Source organism: Leucopleurus acutus (assembly GCF_964270905.1).
Source record: "Leucopleurus acutus genome assembly, chromosome: X".
NCBI classification, from domain to species: Eukaryota; Metazoa; Chordata; class Mammalia; order Artiodactyla; family Delphinidae; genus Leucopleurus; species Leucopleurus acutus.
The window spans coordinates 74,013,148-74,026,032 of NC_139148.1; the positions used below are offsets into that span (position 1 = coordinate 74,013,148).

At 39.7% G+C, this 12,885-nt stretch overlaps 1 protein-coding gene across 1 annotated transcript in view; it reads right to left on the bottom strand.

Moving 5' to 3' along the window:
• Positions 1-12,885, bottom strand: part of CHM (CHM Rab escort protein) — a 195,883-nt gene that overhangs the window by 39,509 nt on the left and 143,489 nt on the right. The window contains exon 12 of the mRNA XM_082864245.1: positions 9,445-9,541. Within this exon, the coding sequence (XP_082720371.1) occupies positions 9,445-9,541 (97 nt within the window). The remainder of the gene's footprint in view (positions 1-9,444; positions 9,542-12,885) is intronic.

A 12,885-nucleotide genomic window follows, 5' to 3' on the forward strand; every position in this document is an offset into this window, starting at 1 on the left:
AGAAACATCAATGGACTCAGACAAACAAAGCCCCAACAAAAGTCTGCTCTCATTAGTCAAAAGACCAGGAAAGGGGCAACCTAGCAAGATAAAAAACTTTTAGACATAGTTGTTCTACCCCAGTCAAAGACCATAGAAAAAAACCAAGGCGCAACCTCTACACTCACCATTAAAGGTTGAATGGGGAGTGTAGACTTCCACTCTTCACCAGGCTGTAATGAGGTGCCCCAACCTCCCTGGTAGGGTGGTGTCAAAGAAGGCCAAGTATGGAGCCAGGACTTTCATCCCCACATGGAGAAACAGTCCTCATCCTCTACCATGTCAGCAGAGACCATGATGGGATCCTAGATTTTCACCCCTACCAGCAGTAATGAGGACCGCTCCCCAGTCCCACTGTAGTGGTGTCATAGGAGGCCAAATGGAGAGTGAAGTCTCTCACCATTGCCTGAGTAATGAGGCCACACCCTCTCCCCACGGTGTCATTGAGGCCATGTGGGGAGCAGTGTCGAGACACTGCTGCTCCTCCTAGCCAGGCTGGAATGAGTGGAGGCCTAGTGGAGAGCCGGCACTACAATCACTCAGCAGTAATAAGGAAGTTCTCCAACCTCTGGGTGCCAGGAGAGGCCAAGTGGGGAACCAGGACTTCCACTACCACCTGGCAGTAACAAGGGAGCACTCCCTTTCCCCACCAGAGCAGTGTCAGAGGAAGCCTAAGAATAAGATCTAAGTCCCATTATATAACAAAAATGCCTGGGTATCAATCCAAAATTACTCATTATACCAAGAACCAGGAAAACCTCAACTTGAATAAGAAAAGACAATCAGCAGATGCCAACACGACACAGCTGCTGTACTTGTCTGAAGATTTAATGTAGCAATCATAAAAGTGCATCAGCGACTTCCCTGGTGGCACAGTGGTTAAGAATACGCCTGCCAATGCAGGGGACAAGGGTTTGATCCCTGGTCTGGGAAGATCCCACAGGCCGCGGAACAACTAAGTCCATGCACCACAACTACTGAGTCTGCACTCTAAAGCCCACGAGCCACAACTAACTGGTCCTGTGCACTACAACTACTGAGCCCACACACCGCAACTACTGAAGCCCGTGTGCCTAGAGCCCGTGCTCTGCAACAAGAGAAGCCACTGCAATGAGAAGCCCACGCACTACAACGAAGAGTAACCCCTGCTCACCGCAACCAGAGAAAGCCCATGTGCAGCATTGAAGACCCAACGCAGCCAAAAAAAAAAAAAAAGCATCAATGACCAATTACAAACATACATGCTGGAAACAAATGAAACAAACTGTCTCAGCAAAGAAAGAGAAAGCCTTAGCAAACAAGTAGAAGATTTTTTTTTTGAGAAAAGATAAATTGTTCATTTCTGTTTACAAAGCACAATATACATAATCATTATAATTTATAGATAGCTTAAGAAAAAAAAAGGGCTCCTTAAATCCAGAAAAAAAGAACATTAAAACATTAACAGTAATCTAAAAAATAAAAAGTCACAACCATCCCTCATCAGTTCATTCCATCTTAGTAATGAATTCTTGTTCTAATCAATCATGGGTTAGTCGTCTCCTGATACCTGCTTCTTCACTAGAGTTCTGAAAATCCTGATGTATTCCACAAGTAACAAGTATAAGATTTAAAGAAGAACCAAATGGAAAATTTTAAACCAAAAATGTAATAATTAAAACTTTAAAACATAATGGTTGGGTCCAAGAGCAGAATGGAATGCACAGACGAAAGAATCAGTGAACTTAAAAGTAGAACTGTAGAAATATGACACAATATGAACAAAAGAGAGAAAACAGACTATATGAACATGAACAGAAATACATGCAGTTTGGGCTCTTCTTGCTCTTTGTACTATCTTTGTACTCTCTGTATCAATACTATCTTAGTATTGTTACCACTTTGGCTATACTCCTTCATATAATCCACTGTGTCTAGCAGGGTACACTGCTGTCAATAGGTGTAATAAATATCTTTGAATAAAAAAAATGAACAGAGCCTCAGAGACATGTGGAACTATAGTGAAAGATCTAATAGACATGTTTCCTCCCAGAAGAAGGAGGAGAAAGAGGGTTGGCTGAAAAGTACTCAAAGAAATAAAGGATGAAAATTTCCCAAATTTGACAAAATATATAAACGTGCAGATTCAAGAAGGTGCACAAATTCCAAATATTGATAGAATAAATCCAAAGAAATACATTCCAAGACACATCATAATCAAACTTCTAAAAATTAAAGACTAAGAAAAAAATCTTGAAAGCAGCCTTGAGAGAAAAACAAACAAACAAACAAACACTAGCTATAGGGGAAAAACAACAGATTTCTCATGAGAAACCATGAAGGCCAGAAGAAAGTATACCTTACCATGGAATACTACTCTGCAATAAACAGGAATGAACTATTGATACATGCAACAGGTTGGGTGATCCTTAACAAAATTACACCAAGTGAAAAAAGTCAATCTCAAAAGACTACATACTGTATGATTCCTTTTATATGACATTCTCAAAATGGCAAAATTATTGAGATGGAAAACGGATTAGTGGTTGCCAGGGATTAGGTAACAGGTGTGGGGAAGGAGGGATTTGGCTGTGGCTATAAAAGGGCAACAATAGGGATCCTTGTGGTAATGTCATAAGAATCTACACATGTGATAAAACTGCATACACACATTGTACCAGTGTCACATTCCTGGTTTTGATATTGCACTATATTGGAAGAAACTGGATGAAGGATACATAGGACCTTTCTGTACTATCTTTGCAAATTCCTATGAATCTATAATTATTCCAAAATTTAAAAAAAATCCATACACTTTGACCCAATAATTCCACTAAAAAAAATCTTACAAAAAATAATGGATGCTCACAAATATTTACTTATAAAGATGGCTGCTTGTTACAGGAGTATCAAGTAAAATTTTTCAAAACAATCCAACATCATGGGATTAAATAAAAATGGCATATCCACAATCACTGAAAATTATATCATAGACATGCAAAATGATTTTTGTTGTATTATTAAGTCTTTTTAAAAAGCAGGTTATAAAACAGTATATAAATTAGTATTGCATTTTTATGAAAATATACATGCATACACAAACAAAAAAAGACAAACATAACCAAGTATTTATCATTTCTAAGTAGAAAGATTATACTAATTTTACTTTTCTTTTTTTATATCTTCCAAATTGTCAACAGTGAATATGCATTATTAGACTGGGAATACAAAATATTTCACATAGAAAAATAATCAATAAAAATAAATTTACAGAAATATTCACAAACATAAAATAAATGCAATTTAGAAAATTAAAAATGTGCAGTTTTATTTTATACTTAAGATGCTAACACAGATAAAAAGACACACACAAAAACTGGCTAAAGTCATAGGGGAAAAATAATAAGGACAGATGTCAGGGTAAAGATTTACCTGTATCACTATAAAAGGAAAAAAACCTTCTCTGAGCTACTTTTTCAAATGGAAATTTAGGATTACAGCAATATTGGATAAGTTTTCTTCCCTCTCTCTGCTGGCATCAAGCTCTCACTTCTCTTTGACCACATTTTTGTCATTTTTTTTAAGTAATAGCACTACACTTGTAAACATAGTCAAGTGTTCCTTGACTAGGCCAAACCAGATTGGTCTTCTGCTTCTCATAATTCATGTAAGAGTTTCAGTAAAACTTAATATAAGTTTATAGAATTTAAAAACATCCTAATGATACTGTTATGTTTTCCTCCTATGACTCTAGTGTCTAGTTTGTTGGTACCTCTCTTGTGGTATTTTAATAGTCTGCCTCTTACAGCTACTTCTGTATTTGTCTTATCTGTCCCACTAGATTGTGAGTCCCCCAAGTTCAGGGCCTATGTTGTATTCATCTTTATCTATCCTGATATGCCTACCAGAGCACACAGTTAATATTGTCTTGTTCCATTAGATGTGCAGTAAGATTATGAATACTTCAAATCAGGAATGTCAGCCTCTGTTCCTTTATAATCCCTACAAGTACAGTTTAGGTCTAGGCATAGTGATGGCTAATGTATACATGTTGATTTCAACTTACTGAAACATCTTTAAGAAACATGTTGGAGGAGGCATGATACATGAGAGTGGTGAGACAGAAATTTTAATACACACAAATAAAAGAAGAGATAGATTAATTAGTCCCTAACTTTAGTCTCATAAAAAAGAAATACATTGAGGATTTATACATGGTAGAAATTCAGTAACTAGATTAAGAATTCAAAGGAAAAGAGGAAAACTAGCAGTAAAGAAAATAAATTTTGTGAAAGTAAGTTTCCAATAAACTTAAAAAAATTAAAGAAAGAATCCTTGCAAAGGATCTTGGAACTAGACCTCTGTGAACTGGCTCTTTCAGTTTGCCCACTTAAAAGGAATAATAGGAGGACCTACAAGATGGTGGAGGAGTAAGATGTGGAGATCACCTTCCTCCTCACAAATACATCAAAAATACATCTACGTGTGGAACAACTCATACAGAACACCTACTGAACGCTGGCAGAAGACCTCAGATCTCCCCAAAGGCAAGAAACTCCACATGTACCTGGGTAGGCAAAAGAAAAAAGAAAAAACAGACACAAAAGAATAGGAATGTGACCTGCACCCCTGGGAGGGAGTTGTGAAGGAGGAAAGGTTTCCACACACTAGAAGCCCCTTTGCAGGCGGAGACTGTGGGTGGCAGAGGGGGGGAAGCTTCGAAGCCACGAAGGAGAGTGCAGCAACAAGGGTGCGGAGGGCAAAGCGGAGAGATTCCCGCACAGAGGATCGGTGCCGACCAGCACTCACCAGCCCAAGAGGCTTGTCTGCTCACCCACCGGGGGGCGGGCGGGGGCTGGGAGCTGAGGCTCGGGCTCAGGGAGAGGACTGGGGTTGGTGGCGTAAACACAGCCTGAAGAGGGCTAGTGCGCCACAGCTAGTCGGGAGGGAGTCCGGGAAAAACTCTGGACCTAAGAGGCAACAGACCATTGTTTCAGGATGCGCGAGGAGAGGGGATTCCTTCCCTGTCTGTCCACAGAAGGCAGAGTACGGCTTAAACGAGCTCCAGAGATGGGCGTGAGCTGCGGCTATCAGCTCAGACACCGGAGACAGGCATGAAACGCTAACGCTGCTGTTGCAGCCACCAAGAATCCTGTGTGCAAGCACAGATCACTATCTACACACCACCGCACCACCCTGCGAGCCTGTACAGCCCACCACAGCCAGGGTCCCGTGATCCAGGAACAACTTCCCCAGGAGAACACACAACTCAGGCTGGTGCAATGTTACTCTGGCCTCTGCTGCCACAGGCTCGCCCCGCATTCCAATTATAACTACCGTACCCCTCCCTCCTTCCAGCCTGAGTGAGCCAGAGGCCCCTAATCAGCCGATGCTTTAACCCCGTCCTGTCTGGGGGGAAACAGAAGCCTGAGGGCAACCTACACGCAGAGAAGGGGCTAACTCCAAAGCTGAACTCCAGGAGTTGTGCAAACAAAGAAGAGAAAGGGAAATTTCTCCTTGCAGCCTCAGGAGCAGCAGATTAAATCCTCACAATCAACTTGAGGTACCTACATCTGTGGAATACCTGAATAGACAAGGAATCAACCCAAAATTGAGGTGGTGGACTTTGGGAGCAACTGTAGACTTGGGGTTTGCTGCCTGCGACTGACTTGTTTCTGATTTTTATGTTTATCTTAGTATAGTTTTTAGCACTTGTTATCATTGGTGGATTTGTTTATTGGTTTTGTTGCTCTCTCATTTTTATTAAGTATACTTTTATTTTTATTACTTTAATTATTTGTTTTTATTTTATTTTATTTTTTTTTCACTTTTTTTTTCTTTCTCTTTTTCTCCCTTTTCTTCTGAGCTGTGTGGCTGACAGGGTCTTGGTGCTCCAGCCTGGTGTCAGGCCTGAGCCTCTGATGTGGGAGAGCTGAATTTACGGCACTGGACCACCAGAGACCTCCCAACTCCATGTAATATTAATCGGCGAGAGCTATCCCAGAGATCTCTGCCTAAAAGCTAAGACCCAGCTCCACCCAACGGCCAGCAAGGTCCAGTGCTGGAAGCCTCATGCCAAACAACTGGCAAGACAGGAACACACCCCCACCCATGAACAGAGAGGCTGCCTAAAAGCATAATAAGCTCACAGACACCCCCCAAAAACACCACTGGAAGCAGTCCTGCCCCTCAAAAAGACAAGATCCAGCCTCATCCACCAGAACACAGACACCTGTCCCCTCCACCAGGAAGCCTACACAACCCACTGAATCAACCTTACCCACTGGGGGCAGACACCAAAAACAACGGGAACTACAAACCTGCAGACTACAAGAAAGAGACCCCAAACACAGTAAGTTAAGCAAAATGAGAAGACAGAGAACTATACAGCAGATGAAGGAGAAACGTAAAAAGCCACCAGACCAAACAAATGAAGAGGAAAAAGACAGTCTACCTGAAAAAGAATTCAGAGTAATGTTAGTAAACATGATCCAAAATCTTGGAAAAAGAATGGAGAAAATACAAGGAACGTTTAACAAGGACCTAGAAGAACTACAGAGCAAACAAACAAGGATGAACAACACCATAAATGAAATTAAAAATTCTCTAGAAGGAATCAATAGCAGAATAACTGAGGCAGAAGACCTGATAAGTGAACTGGAAGATAAACTAGTGGAAACAATTACCACAGAGCAGAATAAAGAAAAAAGAATGAAAAGAATTGAGGACAGTCTCAGAGACCTATGGGACAACACTAAACGCACCAACATTCAAATTATAGGGGTCTCAAAAGAAGAAAAAGAGAAAAAGAAAGTGTCTGAGAAAATACTGGAAGAAATTATAGTTGAAAACTTTCCTAACATGGGAAAGGAAATACTCAATCAAGTCCAGGAATTGCAGAGAGTCCCATACAGGATAAATCCAAGGAGAAACATGCCAAGACACATTATAATCAAAATATCAAAAATTAAATACACAAAAAAAATTAAAAGCAGCAAGGGAAAAGCAACAAATAACATACAAGGGAATCCCCATAAGCTTAACAGCTGATCTTTCATCAGAAACTTTGCAAGCCAGAAGGGAGTGGCAGGACATATTTAAAGTGATGAAAGGGAAAAACCTACAACCAAGATTACTCTACCCAGCAACGATCTCATTCAGATTCAATGGAGAAATCAAAACCTTTACAAACAAGCAAAAGCTAAGAGAATTCAGCACCACCAAACCAGCTCTACAACAAATGCTAAAGGAACTTCTCTAGGCAGGAAACACAAGAGAAGGAAAAGACCTACAAAAACAAACCCAAAATAATTAAGAAAATGGCAATAGGAACATACATATTGATAATTACCTTAAATGTAAATGGATTAAATGATCCAACCAAAAGACACAGACTAGCTGAATGGATACAAACAAGACCCGTATGTAGGCTGTCTACAAGACACCCACTTCAGACCTAGGGACACATACAGACTGAAAGTGACGGGATGGGAAAAGATATTCCATGCAAATGGAAATTTAAAGAAAGCTGGAGTAGCAATTCTCATATCAGACAAAATAGACTTTAAAATAAAGACTATTACAAAAGACACAGAGGACACTACATAATGATCAAGGGATCAATCCAAGAAGAAGATATAACAATTGTAAATATTTCTGCACCCAACATAGGAGCACCTCAATATATAAGGCAAATGCTAACAGGCATAAAAGGGGAAATCAAAAGTAACACAAGACTACTAGGGGACTTTAACACCCCACTTTCACCAATGGACAGATCATCCAAATGAAAATAAATAAGGAAACACAAGCTTTAAATGACACATTAAACATGATGGACACTATAAAACCCTTAGAGGAAAATATAGGCAGAACACTCTATGACATAATCACACCAAGATCCTTTTTGACCTACCTCCTAGAGAAATGGAAATAAAAGCAAAAATAAACAAATGGGATCTATGAAACTTAAAAGCTTTTCCACAGCAAAGGAAACCATAAACAAGATGAAAAGACAACCCTCAAAATGGGAGAAAATATTTTCAAATGAAGTAACTGACAAAGGATTAATTTCCAAAATTTACAAGCAGCTCATGTAGCTTAATATCAAAAAAACAAACAACTGAATCACAAAATGGGCAGAAGACCTAAATAAACATTTCTCCAGACAAGATACATGGATTGCCTAAAAACACATGAAAGGATGCTCAACATCACTAATCATTAGAGAAATGCAAATCAAAACTATAGTGAGGTATCACCTCACACTGGTCAGAATGGTCATCATCAAAAAACCTACAAACAATAAATGCTGGAGAGGGTGTGGAGAAAAGGGAACACTCTTGCACTGTTGGTGGGAATGTAAATTGATACAGCCACTATGGAGAAGAGTATGGAAGTTCCTTAAAAAACTACAAATAGAACTACCATACGACCCAGCAATCCAACTACTGGGCATATACCCTGAAAAAAACCATAATTCAAAAAAAGAGTCATGTATCACAATGTTCATTGCAGCACTATTTACAATAGCCAGGACATGGAAGCAACCTAAGTGTCCATCGACAGATGAATGGATAACGAAGATGTGGCACATATATACAATGGAATATTACTCGGCCATAAAAAGAAATGATATTGAGTCCTCTATAGTGAGGTGGATAGACCTAGAGTCTGTCATACAGAGTGAAGGAAGTCAGAAAGAGAAAAACAAATACCATATGCTAACACATATACATGGAATCTAAAAAGAAAAAAACGGTTCTGATGAACTTAGAGGCAGGATCGGAATAAAGATGCAGAAGCAGAGAATGGACTTCAGGGCATAGGGAGGGGGAAGGGTAAGCTGGGACAAAGTGAGAGAGTAGCATTGACATATATACACTACCAAATGTAAAACAGATAGCTACTGGAAAGCAGCCACATAGCACAGGGAGATCAGCTGGGTGCTCTGTGACCACCTAGAGGGGTGGTATAGCGAGGGTGGGAGGGGACACAAGAGGGAGGGGATATGGGGATATATGTATACATATAGCTGATTCACTGATATACAGCAGAAACGAACACAACATTGTAAACAATTATACTCCAATAAAGATGTTACAAAAAAAAAAAAGAAAGAAAGAATTGGAAAGTCACAGAAATCCTTTCACTGGAGAGATTAACAATGGTGCCTGTGAAGATTTAGCCATAGAAATGTTTAGAGGCAAGGGGAAGGTATGAAATGACTTACTGTATGAACACACACTGTTTGAACAAATACTGTAGATTAAAAAAAAATATATATATATATATATATATATATATATATATATATATATATACGGCAAAACTCTACTAACACAACCCTGAGAACGGTAACAACAGCTGTCCCCATTTACTTCCTAAACAAACACAAAAGAAAATACCAGACTCTGTTGTGCTTACATGTGCCTTTCATACATGTCATTGTTGAGGAACATAACTCAATGACCCGAACAGCAAAAGCTCCTGGTTCTTCTGCTGGCACTGTCAAAATGGAAATCTAAAAAGCAGAAACAAAATATCAGACATAGCTGTTAGATCTCATTTTCATTTTTCTATCATTAGAGTGTAATTAACTTCCAAACTGAGTGTCTTTTTTCAAACTCTCATTGATGTTTGAAAAACATTGATCTGGAAGGATTGAATTTTAGAACACAGTTTGAAACATAAAGCATGCACATGTGTCCTAATGTCCAGTTTCTGCATTATTGATATATTTACATATGATACATATATTGCAGTCCTTTAATTTGTAGACAATAAATATTTCAAATATCTTTAATATTTATTAAATCCTTCACTTACTACATATTTTCAAAGGATATGATTAATTACCTCTGAGTTGTATGTACTTCACTGTTTGAAATCAGAGCACATTAAATTAATTTTGATTATTCATATTGGCTAAAAATAGCAGTTATAGAGCACTAAAAATTTAAAATGTTACAAATTGCAAAGAAATTGAAATAAGCAAAGTATATGTCAAAATGTACCAAAGTACAGCTAAACATATACCAAAATGTTTCAAAATGAATGGCTTCCAAGTAATTTAAGGACTCCATTAATATGTAGTATGCTGCCCTAGGCAGCACTCATATGCTATATGGCTTTATATTTAAAAGACTTTAAATAACCATCAGGTCAGTGTTTCTCTACAGAACCAAAAGCTTCAATATTAATTCTCAATTTAATCTTCAATCTGAGGAAACTATATCATTTTATATAGGAAACATTGCCAAAAAGTAAAGCCCCATTTGTACTTTTACCTGTGAGCATTATGCTTAGATTTTTGACTGGCAATGTCACATTGATAGCCTACTGAGGAAATGCCTACAAGTTCTGAAAATAGAAATTATTTTGATAGTCATGACTATCTTACTGTCATTACCTGTATATACATTTTGGGTTTTACAATGTCTCAAAAATTGTGTTCTCCATATTCCTCTTAACTCCTTTTGCTGCTGTCTATGATAAAAAGTGTTGTACTTTAGCATTAAAGAGAGAGGAACCACTAAAACATGGATTTAATGTCATATAATTATCAAATGACTATGACTAAAAACATGTGTATAACTGGAAAGGTATCTTAAGGACTGTATCAACACGTAAGTACTTCTTTTGTTTCCTACAACTATCATCTATATTTTTTTAAAAAAACTGAGATATAATCAGTGACCCCCTACCACAGTGCCTTCTGTCTGAACCCTGAGAATGTAGCTGTCTTAAATCTCAGAGAGATTATAACAGCCACCAAAAGATAATTCCTTCAACACTTTAATACCACTTCCATAAAATTTATCTAGACTGACACCTACTCTTTCCTCTAAGTCTCATCATTTTATTTGTGCTTCAAAAATTTAAAAAGGGGGAAAAAAACTCATATAGGAAACAAAAAAAGGCAGGCCAGGTGTACATTTTAGATTGATCTCTCTGATGGCTATATGGAGGATAGATTTATAGGAGACAAGATGAGAAGCAGGGTGACCAGTTAGAAGGAAGAGGTGATGAGTTCCAAAACTGGAGCAGTGAGAATAAGGATCAAGAGGAAAAGCAGACTGGAGCAACTTCTAGGATGTACAGTGACAAGGACCTGGAGGCTCATGAGATTTCAGAGATAGGAGGAAGAAATCGTTGTTGGAAGGATGTAAGTGCTTTCATGGAAGTAGGAAGCGATGGATGAGTAGTTTGGAGAGGGAAGACGGTGAGTTCAGCTCTGAGTATGTTCAGTTTGAGGAGTCCTTGGGACAGATGTCCAGTAGGAGATTTGGCCTGTGGGCCAAAAGTCCTGGGAGATATACAAGTGGAAAGCTGTCACCAACTTTTATGCAGAGTTGGAACCATGAGAGTACATGGAGTCAAACAGCAAGTGTGCAAAGAGTAACAGATATGGTGGGCTGAGCTGAGAACCCCGAGGAAGCCCAATATTTAAGAGGAGGATAGAGCCCACAGAGAAGGCAGAGAGGGAATAGCCAGAGAGTTATGAGGAAAACCAGGAGAACACAGTGTCATGGAAGCCAAAGGAGTAGAGAGTTTCAAGAGAAAGGGAATAATCAACACTGTCAAATATACCAGAAAAGACCTAGTAAACAAAACCCCAAAAACGCCCTGTGGTCTTGACTAGTACAAAGTTATTAATAAACTTACCAAGAGAAACTATGGTAGGAATGTGAGGGTAGAAGCCAGGTTGGTCTAGAAATGAATGAGACGTAAGGAGCTGGAGGCAGCAAGTAGAGATACCATCTCAAAAATATTGACAGGAGCAGGGGAGAGATTGGATACTAGCTACAGATGGGGGCAGACTCAAGGCAGCATTTTTCTGTTTGCCTTATTATTTTAATTTTTGGAACAGAAAATGCTAATACATGTGTATAGGTTGAGGGGAAGGTGCCAATAGTGGGGAGAGGCTAAAAATGTAGGAGAGAGAGCAGGCATACAGGGTGGTGTGGGTGCATGTGTGTGTCAAGCGTGCTGGTGAAAGGGCTTGGCCTTGGACAAGGACGGGAGACCCCTCATTAGTCTCTGTGCTGGTGTACATAAGTTGTGGGTGGTCGGGCAGGAGGTCAAAGGGCACTGTGCTTAGTAGGTGTCCTTACTTTTCTCAGCAAAGTGATGGGGGAGAGTGAGAGGGCTAAAGGTGGGTAAAATAGTGAAAAGTTGGACTAGGCTCTGAGGGGAGAGGGCACTGTCTGAGCCAGTGAGGAGCTAACTGGTGGTGGGTACTGAGGGTCCTGCTGGATGAGGTTGGTGCCCCCAACACTGTGGTAGCGCCAGTCTGTCTGGCTGTACTGTTTTCCCAATCAGCCTTAGTGATCCAGGTGTAGATCCCAGCTTCATCCAGGTATGGGAATTTCCTCTGTGGGTGCAGAGGAAGAACATGGCTACACAGGAATTGAAGGTGTTGGAGAAAGAGCAGTTCAGAAGATCCACCGTGTGGTCTAGGACACGGAAAAGGAAGAGGGCAGAAGGGAGCTAGTAATCCCGGAGGAAACAGAGGGAACAAGGAATTGTAGGTCTCTTTTAATAGGTCAATGAGTAGGCTGGGTGGGGGTAAGAGAATGAAAAAGCTGGAAGGATCAGAGCAGATTAATGCCACTGTAAACCCATGACCTCCAGATTTAATTGGACCCCTCAACACTGCCCAGCCATCTGACCACGAGACAGGTCACTCTCCACGGTGATTATTTTACACCCTTCCATGAGCTTTGACCCATCCCCACACTCATACCTCCATTCTCAGGAGATAACCTCACCTTGTAATTTAAAAAGTAAATAGAACCCATCAGATGGGAACTCCCAAACCTACAGATTCTCCTGCATTCACCCTCTTATTTCAAAGTGTCTCAC